The sequence below is a fragment of the Castanea sativa genome, chromosome 10 (genome assembly GCF_040712315.1).
Source record: "Castanea sativa cultivar Marrone di Chiusa Pesio chromosome 10, ASM4071231v1".
Taxonomy (NCBI): Eukaryota; Viridiplantae; Streptophyta; class Magnoliopsida; order Fagales; family Fagaceae; genus Castanea; species Castanea sativa.
Genome location: NC_134022.1, coordinates 17396111 through 17418759, shown reverse-complemented (window position 1 = coordinate 17418759; position 22649 = coordinate 17396111). Strand labels below are relative to the sequence as shown.

Sequence of the window (22649 nt, the reverse complement as noted above, 5' to 3'; positions counted from 1 at the left end):
TCTGAGATGAAGCCGAGAGAAAGGAAAAAAAATGAATCGAGAAAATGATTAAAATCAAAATCAGGTAATCAAAATCATAAAAAAGAAAAGAATATATATTATTACTTGATGAAGCTGAAAAAAAAAAAAAAAATAAATAAATAAATAAATCGAGAAAATCAAAATCAAAATAAAAAGAAAAGAACATTACCCAATTAGAAAACCCAAAACCCAAATGCCGAGAAGCAAAGAGTAGACTGCAAAGCTCAAAGGGCGAGGGCGAGACCAACCAAGAAGGAAGAAAGAAAGAAGAAAAAAAACAGATGTCGTGAGGTGCGTGCCGTTGTGCGTAAGGTAGGCAGAGAGAGGTGCGTGCTACTGTGCATGAGGCAGAGAGGTGCGTGCCGCATGCGTACAGAAAATGGAATGAGGTAGAGAGATCTTGAGTTGAGTTGAGAGTCTTGAGACTTGAGAGCTTGAGGTGAGTGAGAGAGTGAGGCAAGGAGTTTGAGTCTCTGAGAAGAGGCATGAAACGTGAGATGAGAGAGTGAGGACTTTAGGGTTAGTTTTTAGGACTTTAGGGTTAATTTTGAAGAGCAAAAATGACGTAGTTTATTTTGAGGAGCAAAATCGGTTCGACCACACCGATTTTCAGTTCTCAGGTTGAACCGGCTGGTTTGCACTATTTATCATTTTTAAGCTATTTTCAGTTTTTTACCATAACCAGACCGGAATGAAGGCCGATTCCTGGTTGAATCGGCTGGTCCGATCCTTTTTTTAAAACTATGCATTTTACACTTGTCTCCATAAACTATGAGAATGCACACTTTACCCCCCCCCCCCCCCCCGGTGGAAAAAGAACTATACCCCTTTCTACACTTACCCCCTCCCCCTAAACTATGACATCTTTTTACACTTACCTCCCTAAACTATGAAAATGTACACTTACTTCCCTAAATTATTATCCATGGAATGAAGTACGAAGTGTTACACGAGTAATACTTCAAGGGGGTAAATGTGCACTCTTATAATTTAGAGAGGCAAGTGTTAATATAGATTTCACTCCCGATACATCAAAGAAAATTACATTTCATGTTTAGGTCCACAATTCCCTCACGATTGAGAGTGTATGTAATGAAAATCATGAGATTTTTTATTCAGTTTACAGTCATAAAGAGAATAATTAATCACACATGGTACAATTCAATGTATCTTAGCTTACACACTTAAGAAACATCAACATATCAACTAAAAGTATCCACTTTCATGATAAAGGCAAACTCTCTTAGTTGACATGTTATAGTCTTGGTAGATGAAATGTCCAATTTCATCACCGGCTACAAAATCAAAATATTGAGTTTATAAAGAATTTTTGATTTATATATTTTGTAACTAAATTACGTAAATCACATATAATGCATCTTAACTAAATTACATAAATCACATTTTGGCAATTGGCAACGTTGGTATCTCTCTCTCGTTGTCTCTATCTCCCTCACTCTCCTCTTCCTTTTCCTTTTTTTTTTTTTTGATAAATCCTCTTCCCTTTCTGTCACCACTAGATTTCGATCTTTGTCTTACGGAACCAAGCTCGATCACATTCAACCACTCGGCTCTCTACATCAGCGGGGCCAAAATATTTTAAGTTCCATATCTTTGGCCACATTCCCTTCTCCCTACTACATTTCCTAATTTCATCATTGATATAAAACCTCATAATCCTCTCCATTGATATATATATATATATATATATATATATATATATATATAATAACTTGAATTTCCTTTGCCGAATTGATCAACGGCAATGGTAGTTGCAATGTTGGATCCAATATAATCTACAGCTCTACACATGTTGAAGTAAAGTAATAGTAAGAAATATGTATAAAAAAAAAATTGGAGATACTCCATAGTTTACATGTGAATTGTTTGAGTTAGATTTTTGAGAGATGCTATGATTTATAATTTTATATATGTATATTTAGACCAAAAACAGGATTTTTCTCATCAATGAAGGATACATACGTTATCTGGTGGACAGTGGATTCCCATAAAAAAACCTAGTGATTAAAAATATCGCCGATTAGAGAAGGGAAAAAAACATAATTACAGATTCAAATTTAGATTCTCTAAAAAAAATGAACAGGTTAAACATGCATTACAAAAAACGCGGGCTATAGCCGCGTTTTTTGCTAACCTATAGCCTCGTTTGTAAGTATTTTTAGCTGTGTTTTTTTATAAGGCCTATAGCCACATTTAAAAAACGCAGCTATAGGTCCAACAAATAATAAATATTTTTTTTAAAGGCCGACCTATAGCCACGTTTAAAAAACGCAACTATAGGTTGTTAGGATGTGTGCCCTTAAATTCTATTGTATGATGCTATGTATGTTATTATATATGATATTATGTATGACTTAATGTTGTGTTTAATAAAGTTATTTTGCTATTATCTAAAATAATGGTAACATGAATATTGGGACATTATCATATAGTCCATGAGATGCATAGTATGTGATTTATGTGAAAAGTCACTGAAGATATAAATCACAAGTTCTTTGTAAACTTAGAATTTTAGTTCGTAGTCAGTGATGAAATTGGGCATTTCATCTGTGAAGACTATAACATATTAACTAAGATGATTTGTCTTGATTATGGAAATAGAGATTTCTAGTTGATATGTCTTAAGAGTTAAAACATATTGAACTGGACCGGTGTGAGATTTATTATTTTCCTAACGACTATCAAATGAATAATAAACTCACGACTTATATTTGCATGAGCTCTTAATCCTGAGAGAATAATGGACTTGATCATGAGGTGTAAGTTGCTTTAATATATTAGGAGTGAGATCTAGAGTTATGGTCAAAACCTCTATATGTGGGGCAACCACATTTAATGTTGATGGAACATATATTCTCAAGATGGAATTCATAGTCTCTTAACGAAAATACAAAATATTTTCTTGAGACAAGTTTAATGGGTTTGTTATTCAGAATGTTAGGCCTAACTACTTTAGTAAATAGTTACTAGAGTATATATTTATGAAATTGGATTTCATAAATATATGATGAATAACTTAAAGGATTAAACCGGGTACTCAAGGATAAGATGTAGTAATCTACAAAGTGGCAGTCTACATCAATGACTTTGTGTTACTACGAATATTTTATGAAGGGGTTGTATGTACAATAAAGTCTTGGAATATAATTTATAAATAAGGCCTAGAGTGCAACTATATTTATATAGTGGTATTAAATATAGTTAATGGTAACTTTGGACTTGTCAAGAGTTGACAGAAAAGCCCAAAGCCCATTGGAGCTAGTATCTTATTGGTCCTTTTTGGTCCCACTCTAAGCCACACACTTAAGCCCAATTGGAAAGGCCCAAAAGGCCAGCCCAATTAGATAATCGATTAGAAGCAAAGAGAGAAATATACTAAATTTTCTGTAGAGATTTTTGTATGAACACTATTGTGAAGTGGTGTAAGAAATGTTAGACACTCCTTGACATTCTCCCTTTGGAACTGATTGAGAGACCACACATCTTGGGCATTAGTGAAATTGGAGTGAAGATTAAAAGTGTTCCCAAGCGCTTTCGATCTTTGTTTTTGAAATTCACCGCTCCGAGTTACACTCTCTTGTTCTTAAATTCTGAAACTTATATAGTACATGTTAACTTTTATGAATAAAGTAAATTCGTTATTTTTCCGCTGCACACATGCATTTTTCCATCATAGGTTACATTTATAGTCACGTTCAAAAAACGTGGCTTAGGTCCAGCCAAATAATAATTTTTTTTAAAAGGAGGACCTATAGCCACATTTTTTGAACGTGGCTATAGGTAACACCAAAAAATTAAAAAAAATTAAAAATCTTTCTTTTCCCATGTACCCCCACTTTCCTTCCTACCCCCACTTTCATCTTTTCTTTCTTTTCTCTTTCTTTTTTTTTTCTTTCTTCCTTTCTTCAAGTCACACCTTCAGTAGTTCTTCTTTCTTTCCTTCTTTTTTTTTTTTTTTTTTTCCTTCTTCACTCTAACGCAGCTGTTCTTTTTTTTTTTTTTTTTCTTTGTTTCTTTGGAGCTGCTGCTTCTTTTTTGCTTTTTTCTTTCTTTCTTTCTTTCTTTTTTTGCTCATTTCTTCTACAAGTCACGCCAGGTTCTTCTTTCTTTCTCTCTCTCTCTCTCTCTCTCTTTCTCTTTTTATCCTTTTTCTTTCTTCCTTCTTCACTCCAGCACAACTCTTTTTTTTTTCTTTGCAACTACTACTACTTCTTCTTCTTCTTCTTCTTCTTCTTTTCTTTCTTTCTTTTTTTCTTCATCTCAAGCACACTGATTTGTCTATAGATTTAGTTTATTTTTTGTTATTTTATGTTTAGTTAGTAAGAAAATGGAGGAAATGTTGAAAATTTGGAATGAAGTGGATGTTCTAGCAATATTTGTGTCTATGTCTTGATTTGGATTTGAGTTTTGATTTTGAATTTTTTGAATCTGTGCTTGAATTTGTGCTATTGTGTTGCTAATATTGTGCTTATGTTTAAATGAGTTTGTGTTCTTGAGCTTGTTCTTTTTGTTAGGATGTGTGCCCTTAAATCCTATTTTCTGATGTTATGTATGACATTATGTATGACTTAATGTTATGATTAATAAAGTTGTTTTATTATTATCTAAAATAATTGTAACATGAATATTTGGACATTATCATATAGTCCATGAGATGCATAGTTAGTGATTTATGTGAAAAATCATATAAGATATAAATTACAAGTTCTTTGTAAACTTAGAATTATAGTTCGTAGTCGGTGATGAAATTAGGTATTTCGTCTGCGAAGACTATAACATATCAACTAAGATGATTTTATCTTGATCATGGAAGTAGAGACTTCTAGTTGGTATGTTGATATGTTTTAAGAATTAAGACATATTAAACTGGACCGCTATGAGATTTGTTATTCTCCTATCGACTGTCAAATGAATAATAAATCTCACGACTTTGCATGAACTCTTAATCCTGAGAGAATAATAGACCTAATCATGAGGTGTAGGTTGCTTTGATATATCAGGAGTGAGGTCTAAAGTTACGATCAAAACCTCAATATGTTGGGCAGCCACATTTAGTGTTGATGGAACATATATTCTCAAGATGGAATTCATAATCTCCTAACGGAGATACAAAATATTCCCTTGAGATAAGTTTAATGGGTTTGATTAATTAGAGTGTTAGGCCTAACCACTTTACTAAGGAAATACTAAAGTAAATATTTATGAAATTGCATTTCATAAATATATGATGAATAACTTAAAGGATTAAACCGGGTACTCAAGGATTAAGATGTAGTAATCTTCAAAGTGGCAGTCTACATTCATGACTTTGTATTACTACGAATATTTTATGAAGGGGTTGCATGTATAATAAAGTCTTGGGATATAATTTATTAAAAAGGCTTAGAGTGCAATTATATTTATATAGTGATATTAAATATAATTAATGGTAACTTTGTACTTGTCAAGAGTTGATAGAAAAGCCCAATGCCCATTGGAGTTAGTATCTTATTGGTCCATTTTGGTCCCACTCCAAGCCACACACTAAAACCCAATTGGAAAGGTCCCATAGGTCAGCCCAATTAGATAATCAGTTACATATAAAGGGAGAAACATACAGAATTTTTTATTAGAGAAAAAAAGAGAGATATCATTGTGAAATGGTGTGTATGTGTGAGTGAAGCCACTCAATTATTCTCCCTTAGAAACTGATTGAGAGACCACACTTCTTGGGCGTAAAGTGGAATTGGAGCGAAGATTAAAAGTGTTCCCAAGTACTTCTAATCTTTTATTTTGAATTTCCCCACACCAAGATATGCTATCTTGTTCTTAAATTTTGAAATTTACATAGTGCATGTTATCAATCATGAATGAAATAAATCCATATTTGTTGCTTCCACTGTGTGTTTTGTATCTCAAACTATGAACTTAAAAAAGATGTCAATGACCTTAATATCAAATGGGATCTCCGTATTTTCATTGTTCAATATAGATATTCACAGCTCGAATCCTCCTCTCCCATGTAAAATAGGGGTGTTAATATTCGACCCAACCTGTGAACACAACATAAACTCGACACGGATATTTTCGGGTTAGGGTTGGGCCTTTATGGGTTTGGGTCATAAGCAGGTCGACCCAAAAGCGACACGATAAGAAACGTGTCCTAAGCAAGTCAACCCACGTGACCCGTAATAGACACATTTGACTAATCAATTTATTTGTGTCAACCTAAAATGACCTACTTAACACAACCCATTTAACTCGAATAACAAAAAAATATTTATTTTATTTTAGATTTGTCAAATACCTTTTATATCCAACATATATTTTAGATTTAAAAAGAAAAGTGAGTAGTTACAAAAACTTATAAGGGATATAATTGAAAATTGAAACTTTACAAATCCTAGATCTCTAAACCTTACAAACCCTAAATCTCTAAACCTTCTTATAAATATCTAATTTTATTTTTTATTTCAGTTGTACTACTCACTCTACTATCTTATAGACTTATGGCTCAATTCTCAAACACAACATCTCAAACCAGTTATTGCTCTCTCTCTCTCTCTCTCTCTCTCTCTCTCTCTCTCTCATGTGTCTCTCATGTGTTTAGTGAGTTTTAGAATTAAAGAAAATCGTTTTCTTGGTGTTTCAAAATTCTGAAGTAATTTTTTCTGCATAATGTTTTTGTTCTATAAACTTTAAACCCATGTGTCATTATTAATATAAGAGATATATTAATTATTGTTTAAGGCCACGGTTGTAGCTTTTGTCTTGTGCCATGTTTTTTTTTTTTTTTGGGGTTTGTATTAGTGTTGGACACCGTCCACATATCTTGCAAGTGGGCTTATTGAGATAGTTTATAAACTAGATCTGATGGATATTGCTTTTAAAATTGTTGAGGCATGATCACTTTTTGTAACTACTAATACTTATATATTTTTTTTTGGCATAGAACTTGCACAAATGAAATTGGATGAGCTTGTGAAAGATGTTATGAATTTGGACATCAACAAAGAATCTATGGATGATAATCGTAGTCATAGTCAAGATTAGTCTACTGTTTGCTCCAATTTTTTCAATATTGATACCTAGCATTAGGCGAGTTCCAAAGATATTATATGTTTTACGTCATATGAAAAGAGGTTTCTTCCATTTTAAACTAGACATTAACCACTTTTCCAAATAAAAAAGGATAAGGCTACAACTTCACACAATATCTTTTTATTGAATATGAATTTTGACAAATCCATTGTTAAATTGCATTTTCTTCTTACATCCTCCATGTTTGCAAAATTTCTAGAACGTCAAAGATCAATAACTATGTTATCAGTCAATTGTTAAAATTGTGAGCTTTTGCAGTATAAACTTATGCGTAAAAATAAATTTATGGATCATATAGTAAATAACATCCAATTGGCATAATATTTTACATGTATGTTAAGAGTGTACAGAATATACAATCCAACAGTTAGATTTTCAAAATATGTAGTAATATTAATTTTGATTTAAAGGAAGTTGTAGCTTTAGGCTGCAACTAATTTTGTAGTGAAATTTTATCCAATAAAAAATTAAATGGGTAAAATATAATTTTCTTTAAATGATTAAATTGTAATATATTATGGAAAAAATTTAGTTACAAAATTGGTTGTACCTTAGGAATATAACCTTACTCAATAAAATAAATATTATTGTATATTTTGAAAATCTAACCGTTGAAAATTGTGTGTTCTTTACACTCTTAATACACATGTCAAATTTTGTGTCAATCGGATATTACTTACTATATAATTTATAAGCTTATATTTTATGTATAATTTTAAAATACAAAAACTTGCAATTTAAACTATCTATTGATGACATAGTTATTGATCTTTTATTTTCTAGAAATTTTGCAAACATGAAAGATATAAGAAGAAGATGTAATCCAATAGTAGATTTATCAAAATTCACATCCAATAAAAAGATATTGAGTAAGTTTGTAGTCTTAGGTTACAACCAATTTTGTAACTAAACTTTGTCCATATATTATTTTTTTTTAAAAAATACTATTGAACTATATTACTAAATTCGCTGAACTTAAAGCAAGCCAACTGTCACAACTACATATTGAATTTTTTCCATTGATACATAACAAACAACTTTGGTGAAAAAACAATGCTTAATCAATTGACTGTAGGTAGTTTGGCGATCCATCCATCTTGGTTGATGAATTTATCAACACTTAAAAATTGATTGATTTCACATGCACTCAATTTCTTTAGCCAAGGAACACGTTTGGAAGTGTCAGCACCCGGTCCAGAATTATCCACCTCCGCATATGTAAGTTGATCTCTGCATCATGTATATGGTGATTACCATCAAACTTTATTTTTTTTATTGATACATCAATAGTTCAGGGGTTGGGATTTGAAGCATAGATGTCTACATTGGAAACAACTAGGAGTTTTGAGCTACAAAACTCTTTGTGAGTACTATCATACTTATATAGCATACCCTAAGGATACGTTTGGTACATTGACTAGAGATTACATTAGGAATAGTAATACTTATTACTGAGAATAGAAGATAGTTTTTTGATAAACTGCAATTTTATTAATTAAGATCTAAAACATAAAGCCAATCTACATTACAAGCAAACCTCAAGGGAGGAGGCATATTGTAATGGAATAAGAATAACTATTACAATTTATAAATTTAGTTGTTACATTTAGAAAGCTTCTAAAAGATGATATATAAGGAAAATTTATATTTTTTGAAATATATTAATTTTAAGACCTATTATATGCACTAAGGAATAACTATTACATTGATTTTAAAGAGAAATAGTTATTTTTCATTTTAAAGGGTAGTTATTTTTTTGTAATAACTAATACATATAATAAAGATGCAACCAAATGATTGAATTACTATTACACATGAATAGCTATTCCATTATGAGAGCTATTACTCTATACCAAACATACCCTATCATTATTCTTTTTACCACCGCACACCCTTGGTGTGATGGTTACTCCACAGGTATAAGTGTTTGTGGTGTGTGGGGGGTAAGGGCCGGAGTTCAAGTCTCCAGGAGGGAGCTTCACACACATATACACTTAGATTAGGCTAGAATAGAAATTCTATCTTGTATAAAAAAAAAAAATTTTAAAAAGAAAAAGAAAAGATACAAAGCTATTTTTTAGACCCCACAAATTATTTAATAAATATATATAAATTGAACTATATATATACGTGTGAGTGTGTGTCTAGATTATGACCGCCTAGGCTTCTAAGAGTAACAAAATCCAGTTTGTTTTTGAATAAATAAATAAATAAATAATAAATTGGGGTCATTCATCTTGAAACAAGTGAATTAGATATAACCACATCATTCAGCATTCATTTATTTATTTTTAAAAATTTGACTATCACCATTTTGATATTTATAGAATTTCTTTTATGAAATGGCAAAATTCAAGTCGCTCATTTTAAAATAAATAAAAAATGAGTAATCCTATAACTACAAACTATTTTACAATATTTTTACAAAATGTTGATATGGTCAAATCTCTTATTGGTTTTTATATAGGCCCACTATTAATATCACTTTTCCATTTACCAATAATCACTCATCACATCAGCAGTTGATAAAAAAAATTGTAAAATAGTTTATATCTCTAGCATTATTCTTAAAAAATTCTATATACATGTTTTTTTTTTTTTTTTGATGAACACTATATATACATGTTATTACTCCTAAGAGTTCTAGAAAATCTTATATAGCATGATTCTATATATCTAATAACAATGACAAGGACATCAATGTTTCGGAGAGATCGAATTTCTTACTCATGGCCCACGAATTGCCAAGCATCCCAGCCCACTGGGACTACTATATCTGATAACTTTGAATTGGCAATAATTACTCTGGAAAAAGCTTTCCAAGCTCTCCCAAGGTAAGCTTTACCTCTCCCATGAATCACACAATCTTTAAATACAAATCCAGAAGATTCCTCAGCTGAGTCCCTCCCTTGTGCTGTTATATAGCCGATGTAGGTTCCATTACCATATGTTTCCAACGAATAATATAGGACACTTTGCTACATATCCAACCAAAAAATTAAACAAAACAAAGAAACAGTTATTACATGGAATAATTTTATTTAGATTAAAATATAGACGAAAATGAATAATTTTGTTTTCACCTCATAGAAAGATTGGCCATTGCCAAATATAAAATCGACTCCACCTTGGATGTAGCATTGGTAAAAGTAATGGCGGCCGCCCACATCCCACAACGTATCTTGCACCCCAAAAAAGCTGCAGTTATAGAAAGCAGCTTTGTCCCCAAGTATTTCAGCTGACAAAGCTTGTACGAGGTGGTTCTGTTTTGGCCCCAAATTGTATGTGTTCTATTAAGAGTTTTACACAAGTTATACCATATCTAACGTTAATACTAAATAATTTTCACATGTATGTATTTAAAAGGGTGAGTTTCACTAATTAAATTCATGATGGGACCCACCATTTATGTGAGAGGATCGCGTATGCATTAATGATACTCCGGAAATACCTAATAATTTTCCATGTAACACATTTATTAATTCAAAGTGTATTTAATGAATTTCATAAAAATAAAAAAGTTTATATATTATTATTGTACTATCCTCTCCCTCTAATTATTCTTATACCATTAATAGCATAACCTAGAAATATATAAGTAAACTAGTTAGGGCAGCACGTGCAAGGCATGTGCTTGCTGTGGAATAAAAGTAGTGATTAAGGTCAATTCTAAATTTTATTTATATAACAAAACAAAGATATAAATCATTTGATTTTTAAAGTACATAGAGATTTGCAGTAATCAAAAGAGACAATAATTTTAAGAATTTTGATAATTATGTCATAAAAAATTAATATCATTCGTATAAGAATTTTGATCTCACACAAAGTTAGGGTAACTATTTAACATATAAATATCTATTTTGCTTTAATAGTTTTTTAGTAACAATTTGCTAAAGGCAATATATCCACTCAATAAAAACTTCTACGAATGATAACGAATATCATCTTCTTCCAACAATAAGCAACTGAGTTTTGTTAAGAAAAAAAAAAGATAACAAGAGGCATGTGTCATCGAATTTTCTATTAGATAAATTATAAGCTTCAAAAATTTAAATCTAGAAAATCAATGTTCTTTAGATAACAAATAAAATACCTTATATCATCATTCCAACTTTCTAAGTATTACTACCATCTAAACCTTAAAACACGTGAAGAAAATTTATGGGATGTTAAAATTTAGTGGGAGTATTTTAGATATTATATATTAATATATTTTAAAAATCATAAATTTTCATTAGGGTTTAACTGAGAGAATCACAAGATGACATATTTGCTTTTTTCCAAAGTATTAAGGGAAAATTTTCTTGATTTAAAGTTAAAGAAGGAACTGTAAACTACCCCAAACATAAATGATGAAAAATGTTTTTAGCTTAAGTTTTTTATTTTCTTTTGTGTGTGTGTGTGTGTAAAACTATGTGTTTTTACTTAAAATGGTATGTAAAGAAAAAAAAATTACATTGTATGTGAAACAGTGAATTTTAGCTCAACAACGTTGACTAAACCAATAAAAAATTATTAGAAACATAACAAAATGGCACAATATTTTCATAATATCTTTATAAAATTGTTATATTTTATTTTGACTTTTAAAGAATCAATAGCGCAACAGTTTTGAAAATATTGTGATAACAACAAGATGTCTTAACATTTTCACAAAATAAATTTTATGTCCACGATATGTTCATAACAAATTATAAGTAATAGGATGTTACAGGTTATTATTGGTGAACAAAAAGGTAATTTCATTAGCAAGTTTAAATTAGAACCAATATCAATTTATCACCTATGGTTTATTATGAAAGTGTTGTGAAAAATATTGTGGATGTAACATTTTTTTTGCATAATAATTTTATTTTTAGTTGTGGTTGGCTCCAATATGATATTTTATTATTTTATTTTGACTTATAAGAAATTAACACCTCAAAAATTGTGGTAATATAGAGTTTGGCCCCTTAAAAAAATTTCTAACTCCGCAACTGATTTAGATCTGAACAGTTTTGAGGCTGTTCTAAAAATAAAGAGCTATTGCTATTGTTATCCTTAATTACCTTAAAGCCAATGCCTTTCACTACAAGATTTTCAGCATATGAAGTGAAAGTAGAGCTAGTATTCGTACTTTCATGACCATCCCATTCAATAAATGTTTCCCGGCTGCCTGCTCCATCAAGGAAAATGCATGTTTTATCGTATGTGATTGTGACTTTTTCTCTGCACAATAAGATAATTAAATAGATATAAAACCTTATAATCAATTAAGCTCTACAATTCACTAATTAATAACTCATTCATCAATAAATAAAAATATTAAAAAAAAAAAAACAGACAAATACGCACACTAATAACCCTACACATATATACAAGCACACAAGTGCGCATATATTTATACCTCAACTAGGTTGTAAAGTGTTTTTTTTTTTTTTTTTTTTTTTTTTTTTTTTTTTTTTTTAAATTGTATTACCTGTATACGCCAGCAAAAATTTGAATCCGTATCCACTTAGCGTTGCCTGAAGGAATAGAATCAATGGCGCTTTGAATGGTCGTGAAGTTTCCGTGACCTGCAATATCTACAGTGATGGTAAATGCAACTTTGAAGGGGTTGGCTTTATTTAGTTTACACAAGAAAGCTGATCTAGACACATTGCAGTATAGTAACAAAAGAGTAATCAATGAAAAGAATCGGAGAGACTGCATTTATGCACGTAAGTATCTCCTAGCTAGTATAAGTTTTTGAACAAATATTCTTTAAGTACAAAACTGTAATAGAAGCCAGTAATTTATATAGTGACCAACAGCAGGGTATTTTCCAAGAAGCCATGACCTAAAATCAAATCCTGAAGTCGAATTCGGAGTCATTATAAGGAAAATGTTCATATTTTCTGTCAGTAAATTTCCAAATTTAACCCGCAAGATGTGCAGGTTATGGGTGTATCAACCTTTTTTTTTTATAAAAGAAAAAGGTAAGTAAAGCTTTATTACTAAATATTGTCCATTTGTAATATAATTTCCAAATCTGATGGTAATTCTTCTACCCAAACATCTAAAATTGTAGATGAAATTGCGCTCCTTCTTAACAAGTTGATTACCTTCCCTCTTTTGATGACCAAGGGCACACTTGGTACACTAGATGAGGATTATGATAAGAATGATGAGGATTATTACTTAGAATTAAATGCATTGTAATGAAATAACTAAACCTAGGTTTGATTGTGAATTCAAATAACTTGTAGATAATCCCTTTAAGATATATTTTAGGAAATATTTTACTCATACAATTATATTTCATAAAAAAATATATTATTTTTTAGTTTTGAGAAAGAGTTTATTTAATTATTTATGATTTTTTATTTTCATAATTGTTGCATGGACGAGGATCCCTTTTTCCATTTAAATAGGCCACCAAGGCGGTTTCCGAGGATATACCTAGGACCTCAAGGACGAGCAATAGCAAACCTCGGGGATGAGCATTGACTGTGGGAGGCGCATGGAGGTAAAATATCAGAAAGTAGAAAGAGCCAACTTGGCGCGAAACGTGAAAAGGAAGAAAGAAGAAGAGTTTAAAAGTCATCCCCTCCGCATTGAATGCTAGACAGCTGCTCTCCTAGCTGCATTAATGGAAAAAATGACCATGAACAGTGGTGGCACACCTAACGCTGCAGGGCAAAAGCTTACTAGGAGGTTCCAGATGAGATAGAAGTCCTGGGAATGCAATCTCAGCATTCCAAGTGTAAGATTGAGATGATTTGTGTTGGAATATAAAAGGAAAATCAAGATTCATATTTGGGGGGGGGGGGGGAATCTGGAGAGGAAAATCACTGTATACCATCTTTGGACTTTGCCGAGGAGGATTTTCTTTGCATTAAACTATTTTTTCTTTCTTTCAAATATCATTTAGCCTACTTTGATTACTGTCCAACACATTGAAATTTAGTTTCTAGCCCACTCTCTACAAATTCATTGTTTTAGACTCTTTGGGCCTTAGTCCTTTTCAACCTTTGGGCTATCTAAGCAAAACTTGCCCTTACAATTGTTATATACATATGAAAACTTTGTTTATTCATAAATATATTAATTTTATATATTATTACACTTACTAAGAAATAACTGTTAGAACCCTTTTAAAGAGAAATAATTATTCCTAATTTTAAATAATAATTATTTATAAAGAATAATTATCCCTAAAGGCACAACTTTGTAAAGGAAGACATGCTCACACTGACATCTCCAAACATGGTTCTTGAAGACCCTTTCTTGTTGATAGTTGAGATAAATTGTAGATGATCCCCTTCAAAATCAACCCGAAAAACACTCAATTCCTTCCAGGGGCGGCTTGATGAATTTGGGGGCCTAAGGCAAAAATTGGTTATCTTGTTTCATATATAAAATTACCATTAATTAACATGAACCACATAATTTTTTTTTTTTTTTAAATAAGTTTGTAAACACAAAAAAATTTGACAAAACTTTTTACATTTGTTGATGTGGCAGATTTATAGTAGTGAGTAAAAGAGTGATGTTAATGGTGAATCTAGTTGAAAACTAGTAAAAGTCTGCTAACTCGACTATTGTAAAAAATGTTGTGAATTTTTTTGTGAATTGCTTTCTTTCTTTTCTTTTTTCTTTTAAAAGTGCTACATTCAGAATATTTTTCATAACAAATTTTAGGTGTTAAGTTTCTTCTTAATTTCTAGTTGAACCTATCACTAAAATTATTTTTTTGCTGTCAACAACAACCTTTGACAATTTGCTATTTAGGATTTTTTGTAAAATTGTTGTGAACATAACATTTCTTTCTCTCTTTTTTTTTTTTTTTTCATTTGATAAAAAAATATTATTTTATTTATTGGATAATATTTTGGCTTAATTAATACTATTAGTTAAAATTTAGGGGCCTTTTTTTCATTTGGGGCCTTCAGCGGCCGCATCAATGGCTTATACCGTTGAGCCAACACTGATTCCTTCGCAAATGTTACTGCACGACTAGCTACCATGGCTTCTGCCAGCTTGACTGTGTGAGGAATTTGTCAGGTCATGGGTGTATCAATTGTTCAATGCGACATAGATTTATTATTATTATTATTTTTTTTTTTTTGTTGAGAGAGAGTTTCAATCTGTGGCGTCTGCTTCTGATGATAGCTCTTTATCATCTGACTAATTTTTTTTTTTTTTTTGTTGAATACACTAACTAGGATTTAAATTAATTGGACGACACGGTAGATTATTGAAATCTTTTATGGCTATAGAATAAAAAAGGTAATATTAGACTTGATCGTGCTTTACATTCTAAGTTTTTTTTTTTTTTTTTTTTTAAGCCACATTCTAAGTAAAACTATATAGGAGCAAAAATAACTTTAACTATATAAAATAAGATGAATATCTTTTATGAATTCCCCACCTCCTCTGTGAATAAGATGAATATTCACAAATGATGAATATGCCCTGTGAAGAAGAACAATTAGTTATGGTTGTAAAGAATTTATTACCTGTATACCATAAGTACTTGATTGCCCAATATTTTCCTAATTTTAAATGGGTTGTGTTAAGTAAGTCATTTTGGGTTGACTCAAATAAATTGATTAGTCAAATGTGTCTATTACGGGTCATGTGGGTTGACTTGCTTAGGACACGTTTCTTATCATGTCGCTTTTGGGTCGACCTGCTTATGACCCAAACCCATAAAGGCCCAACCCTAACCCGCAAAAATCCGTGTCGAGTTTATGTCGTGTTCACAGGTTGGGTCGAATATTGACACCCCTATTTTACATGGGAGAGGAGGATTCGAGCTGTGAATATCTATATTGAACAATGAAAATACGGAGATCCCATTTGATATTAAGGTCATTGACATCTTTTTTAAGTTCATAGTTTTGTATCTCAAACAAAACACACAGCGGAAGCAACAAATATGGATTTTTTTCATTCATGATTGATAACATGTACTATGTAAATTTCAAAATTTAAGAACAAGATAGCGTATCTTGGTGTGGGAAAATTCAAAATAAAAGATTAGAAGTACTTGGGAACACTTTTAATCTTCGCTTGGATTCCACTTTACGCCCAAGAAGTGTGGTCTCTCAATCAGTTTCTAAAGGAGAATAATTGAGTGGCTTCACTCACACATACACACCATTTCACAATGATGTCTCTCTTTTTTTCTCTAATAAAAAATTCTATATGTTTCTCCCTTTATATGTAACTGATTATCTAATTGGGCTGACCTATTGGGCCTTTCCAATTGGGTTTTAGTGTGTGGCTTGGAGTGGGACCAAAAGGAACCAATAAGACACTAGCTCCAATGCGCATTGGGCTTTTCTGTCAACTCTTGACAAGTCCAAAGTTACCATTAATTATATTTAATATCACTATATAAATATAATTGCACTCTAGGCCTTATTAATAAATTATATCCCAAGAATTTATTGTACATGCAACCCCTTCATAAAATATTCGTAGTAATACAAAGTCATGAATGTAGACTGTCACTTTGAAGATTACTACATCTTAATCCTTGAGTACCCAGTTTAATCCTTTAAGTTATTCATCATATATTTATGAAATCCAATTTCATAAATATATACTTTAGTATTTCCTTACTAAAGTGGTTAGGCCTAACACTCTGATTAATCAAACCCATTAAACTTATCTCAAGAGAATATTTTGTATCTCCGTTAGGAGATTATGAATTCCATCTTGAGAATATATGTTCCATCAACATTAAATGTGGTTGCCCAACATATTGAGGTTTTGATCGTAATTTTAGACCTCACTCCTAACATATCAAAGCAACCTACACCTCATGATTAGGTTTATTATTCTCTCAGGATTAAGAGTTCATGCAAAGTCGTGAGGTTTATTATTCATTTGACAGTCGATAGAAGAATAACAAATCTCACAGCAGTCCAGTTCAATATGTTTTAACTCTTAAAACATATCAACATACCAACTAGAAGTCTCTACTTCCATGATCAAGATAAATCATCTTAGTTGATATGTTATAGTCTTCGCAGATGAAATACACAATTTCATCACCGACTACGAACTATAATTCTAAGTTTACAAAGAACTTGTAATTTATATCTTATGTGATTTTTCACATAAATCACTAACTATGCATCTCATGGACTATATGATAATGTCCAAATATTCATGTTACAATTATTTTAGATGATAATAAAACAACGTTATTAATCATAACATTAAGTCATACATAATGTCATACATAGCATCAGAAAATAGGATTTAAGGGCACACATCCTAACAAAAAGAACAAGCTCAAGAACACAAACTCATTTAAACATAAGCACAATATTAGCAACACAATAGCACAAATTCAAGCACAGATTCAAAAAATTCAAAATCAAAACTCAAATTCAAATCAAGACATAGACACAAATATTGCTAGAATATCCACTTCATTCCAAATTTTCAACATTTCCTCCATTTTCTTACTAACTAAACATAAAATAACAAAAAATAAACTAAATCTATAGACAAATCAGTGTGCTTGAGATAAAGAAAAAAAGAAAGAAAGAAAAGAAGAAGAAGAAGAAGAAGAAGTAGTAGTTGCAAAGAAAAAAAAAAAGAGTTGTGCTGGAGTGAAAAAGGAAGAAAGAAAAAGGATAAAAAGAGAGAGAGAGAGAGAGAGAAAGAAGAACCTAGCATGACTTGTAGAAGAAAGGAGCAAAAAAAGAAGAAAAAAAGAAAGAAAAAAGCAAAAAAGAAGCAGCAGCTCCAAAGAAACAAAGAAAAAAAAAAAAAGAACAGCTGCGTTAGAGTGAAGAAGGAAAAAAAAAAAAAAATTGAAGGAAAGAAAGAAGAACCACTGAAGGCGTGACTTGAAGAAAAAAAAAAAAAAAAAAAAAAAAAAAAAAAAAAAAAAAAAAAAAATGAAAGTGGGGGCAGGAAGGAAAGTGGGGGTACATGGAAAAAGAAAGATTTTTTTTAAAAAAAATTTTGGTGTTACCTATAGCCACGTTCAAAAAATGTGGCTATAGGTCCTCCTTTTAAAAAAAATTATTATTTGGTTGGACCTAAGCCATGTTTTTTGAACGCAGCTATAAATGTAACCTATGATGGAAAAATGCATGTGCGCAGCGGAAAAATAACGAATCTACTTCATTCATAAAAGTTAACATGTACCATATAAGTTTCAAAATTTAAAAATAAGAGAGTGTACCTCGGAGCAGTGAATTTCAAAAACAAAGATCGAAAGCGCTTGGGAACACTTTCAATCTTCACTCCAATTCCACTAACGCCCAAAATGTGTGGTCTCTCAATCAGTTCCAAAGGGAGAATGTCAAGGAGTGTCTAACATTTCTTACACCACTTCACAATAGTGTTCATACAAAAATCTCTACAGAAAATTTTGTATATTTCTCTCTTTGCGTCTAATCGATTATCTAATTGGGCAGGCCTTTTGGGCCTTTCCAATTAGGCTTAAGTGTGTGGCTTAGAGTGGGACCAAAAAGGACCAATAAGATACTAGCTCCAATGGGCCTTGGGCTTTTTTGTCAACTCTTGACAAGTCCAAAGTTACTATTAACTATATTTAATACCACTATATAAATATAGTTGCACCTTAGGCCTTATTTATAAATTATATCCCAAGACTTTATTATACATGCAACCTCTTCATAAAATATTCGTAGTAATACAAAGTCATCACTACAAAAAAAGAGTCTACTAGCGAGGATAAAATGTCCTTGCAAAAATTCAAATATCATCGCAAAAGGTTATTAGCGAGGGTATATGACCCTCGAAGGCCGTCGTATTTGCTCTTGTTGCTAAAAGAGATTTTGCGACCATACCTTCGCAAATAGATAATTTACGAGGGCAATCCATCGTCGTTACTAAACAAATCCGCCCTCACAAATATATTATCAAATGACGAGAAAAGTTAACGACTTACTTTTAGCGAGGGAGAAGCAGTCGTCTTTAACAACTATTTGTGAGGACTTTTATACCCTCGCAATTAGTTATTTGTACAATAAAAAAACTATACAATTGCGGCGGGACAAAAATGCCACTATAGGTCTTCAATTATATTAAAATGTTAGTCCTTCAGCGGCAGTTTTTGCCCGCTGCTATAGGTGATTTTTTTTTTTTCCCTCTAGGTTCTAAACCCACATATCTATTACAAATAACCCATAATAATTTTAGCTTCACTAAGACAATACCACAAATGTAACTAGATAACACCACAAATGTCTCCAAACTAACATTATATTAACATAAAAATATAATATCAAATACATAACATTGTCTATAACTATTATCAAAGTTCCAAAGTATTTAAATAAATCCTTCAACGCTTCCAAAAACTGCAGTAGTTTAAATGTGGTTTTTTGTACACAAAAAGCCATCAAAAAATTATAACATCTTCAGTATTGTAGCACTATCATTAGTAATTTTCACGTCTCTAATATCATCAACGAGCATCTGAAACCTTCAACCATAAAGCTAGTCAAAATTATACCCTTTGGCAAAACCACATAGTCCAAATGAACCACCTGTAAACGAATGAAATTGTAATTAAAAAGAAAGAAAGAAAGAAAAAATCATTGTAGTGCTTTGAAATCATAGATTGAAAAGTATAATTGTTACCATTCAAGCATTTTCTCAATGGTGATAGCTTGACCAAGTTGAGAGTATCAAACATGGAAGTAAAACCAAGTTGAGAGAATATCAAACATGGAAGTAAAAGTGGAAAGACCAACTGCATTACACAAATAGTGGGAACAATGAGTTATGGTGCTTAAATTTGTTGATAGGTAAATCTAAGTTGCAGAGTAAGTTAGTAATAAGTGAGTATCAGCATGACATATTTAACAACAACAACAACAACAGCAACAAGAAGCTTTAGTTTCAAAATTTTGAGGTCCATCAGCATTACCCCATTTAAAAGTTTCCTTCCACTAGCAGGCAAAATGTTGACATACTTGGAAGCCATAAGGAATTCCAAAAAGCACATTGTGAAGACCTTTGCTAGTCTAGCCTAGTCACGAAATATAGAATATTGTAAATGAACAACTTGAACACGAAGAACTCATAATTTTATAATAACACAACCAAAGACTCAAACTAAGAAAATACAAAGGAAGAGATAGATTGCATTAGAACATAACGAAAAGGTAAAGAACACATTCAACACCTTGCCACTTATCCCCACAAGGGTCTCCTCCAACAAGAAGCCAACCAAGAAGTGGAGGGTACTCAAGAGCAACATATAACCCCACAGATCGTCAAGTACACAAAAACAAGCCCAAAGGCATAAAGGGTCTTTCCCTTCAACAACTTACATCTCTTTTTCATAGAAGAAAACCCATAAATGGGTTCCAACACAAAAACCACGCTAGCCAAGTGCCATAGTGCAATGATATAGACATGAACAAAAAGAAAAAGTACGAACTGACCATAACAAAATGCCGCCCAAACACAAAAATTAAATATGCATCACAAAAATTAAAAGATATCTGGGTCAATCAACATTTCTCTACATAACCACCACAGCATAAATATAAATGATAAAATAAAAATAAAATACAATACCTAGTACATGTTTATAAGGAATACACATATCTAAATCAAAATTGACATAGATTGGAGTCCAGAATGACATACTTGTATTCAGCACGAACACACAGCTTGCAATTAATTCCAACTCGGTTTGATTTCCTTTGAATTATTAGTTTGGGCGATTTCCCAAATGAATTGCATTTTGTGGACCAAAGCTGACGTGCATAGAGCTGCAATCCACCTATGCCTACACAAAATCCAAGTATTTGCATTTGCATGGTTCTCATCTAAATATAAGTTTATACACTTTTATAGAGAAAACCCAATATAAACCAATCTCCAAACTCATAAGAATAACAGCACAAAACCTAATAATCATTTAGCGTCTCTAAGAGTAACCCATAACTTAGAATTCAATATAAATATAAATATAAATATATATATATTTATTTATTTATTTATTTATTGGGAATCAAAGATGAGTTTTTTTTTTCTTTTCCTCTCTCATTCCTTAGCTTTCTAAGCAACCAAACAGTGATTCTTCGTATGAAAAGATAAAACTTTAGAAAATTTGACCTGAGATATTACACCACAAAATCCAAACCCAAATTTCACAAAAAAGTAAAAACTGAAAATTAAATAAATAACCTGAATGTTAAGTATCCAAATCCAAACCCAAAATTTCACAATAATCAAAACAAAAAATCAAATAAATAACTTACCAAGCAAAATCGGAATGGCCATCAGTATGAACACCAATTTATTAGAAACAAAGAAAAGGTAGAAAAGGAAATTTGCTCAAGAAAGAATTGGAATAGAAGGTCTTTACAACTTAAAAGCATTACAAGCACTAGATGTTTTGAAGTTTGACCACTTAGTATTAGTTTCTGCAAGCATGATAGGCTTATGAAGTCATAGCTTAAAGTTACACAAGTGAGATTACCTCTATGTACAAAGCAATTGCAACCCTGTCAGAACCCCTTGGCTCATTCAAATTGGTAATAGCCTCTAATATAAGCTTATCCAACCTGCAACCATGCAAAGGAGGTTCCAATAGAAGAAATAAATAATATTGTTAAGAAAAATAGGATAACCTGGCTCCCATTACAAGTTTTTTATGGCCTATGACACCTAGAGACCCCACCTCATCTTTGGAGGATCTCCCCCTCCCCCCCCCCCCCCAAAAATGTGGACATTAGGTTTGTAAGTTATAAAACCACCATCAAAAAAAAAAGTTATAAAACCACCATCTTTTAGCTGTTATATATTGTAAATTTGATCATGACTGATGTGCCATTTGCCAAATATTGAAGCCACAAAAATAGCCTAAAGAGATTTATCAACCAAGAGGCATGTCTTCACTTTGAGTAAGTTTTCCAAGCAAGGTACAATATGTAAAAATTAGATGGGGTGAGTCAAGCAATTTTAGCACATAGTTTATAAAAGACTTGAGCTGTTTTTTCCCTGTGTTACAAGCATTAGAAACCTAAATAAATATTTATAAAAGATGATACTTTAGAATTTAAAAAGGAATTAACAATGGCGTTCCAGTGACTTCTTTCAGCTTTGAAATTAAATTTACATTGCAATTCAATAATATAATGAATGGCCAAAATTTTTGTGTAAACTAAAATGTAGGAGTAGAGGAAAAGTTAGAGTTTTCCTTAATCATTAAAGTTTATTCATATTTTAATACCGTACTAGAACAACAACAAAATTCCAACTAAGAGATCTTACAGGCTATTGTGATTATTCTTTCATGGAACAGATGTACTCTCCAATTATTCATTCCCACTAACTGGAAGTATTATTCAAATACAATATTCCACCACCACTTGGCTACACTTTAGTAAGACCTCATGCCATAAACATACGGATTGAATAATTTTTAATTATCTGATAAGCTCTTTCCCATAATTTCTTAAAACAAAAGTAATACTAGAATGTAATAGATTCTTCAAAATTATAGCAACATAATAAGTTTCTAAATGGATTAACTACTGTATGAAATC

The 22649-nt window shown here is 31.4% G+C and overlaps 1 protein-coding gene across 1 annotated transcript; it reads right to left on the bottom strand.

Annotated features, from left to right (window-relative positions):
• Positions 1–8183: 8183 nt before the first annotated feature.
• Positions 8184–21742, bottom strand: LOC142612134 (putative pectinesterase 66). The gene is made up of 10 exons (XM_075784253.1): positions 21732–21742; positions 21581–21665; positions 20015–20116; positions 19726–19837; positions 19598–19631; positions 12584–12754; positions 12174–12333; positions 10206–10412; positions 9850–10100; positions 8184–8352 (listed from the first exon to the last, which is right to left on the bottom strand). Exons 1-10 carry the CDS (start codon positions 21740–21742, stop codon positions 8184–8186), a joined length of 1302 nt encoding a protein of 433 aa, XP_075640368.1.
• Between the last annotated feature and the right edge of the window lie 907 nt (positions 21743–22649).

What these genes read in the sequence shown, in the direction of transcription:
- LOC142612134 (XM_075784253.1), bottom strand. An exon ending in ATGGCCAATCTTTCTATGAG is followed by an intron (nt 10,101 to 10,205) that starts GTGAAAACAAAA and finishes TTGGATATGTAG; the next exon opens with CAAAGTGTCCTATATTATTC. An exon ending in TGGCAATTCGTGGGCCATGA is followed by an intron (nt 8,353 to 9,849) that starts GTAAGAAATTCG and finishes TACATGATGCAG; the next exon opens with AGATCAACTTACATATGCGG.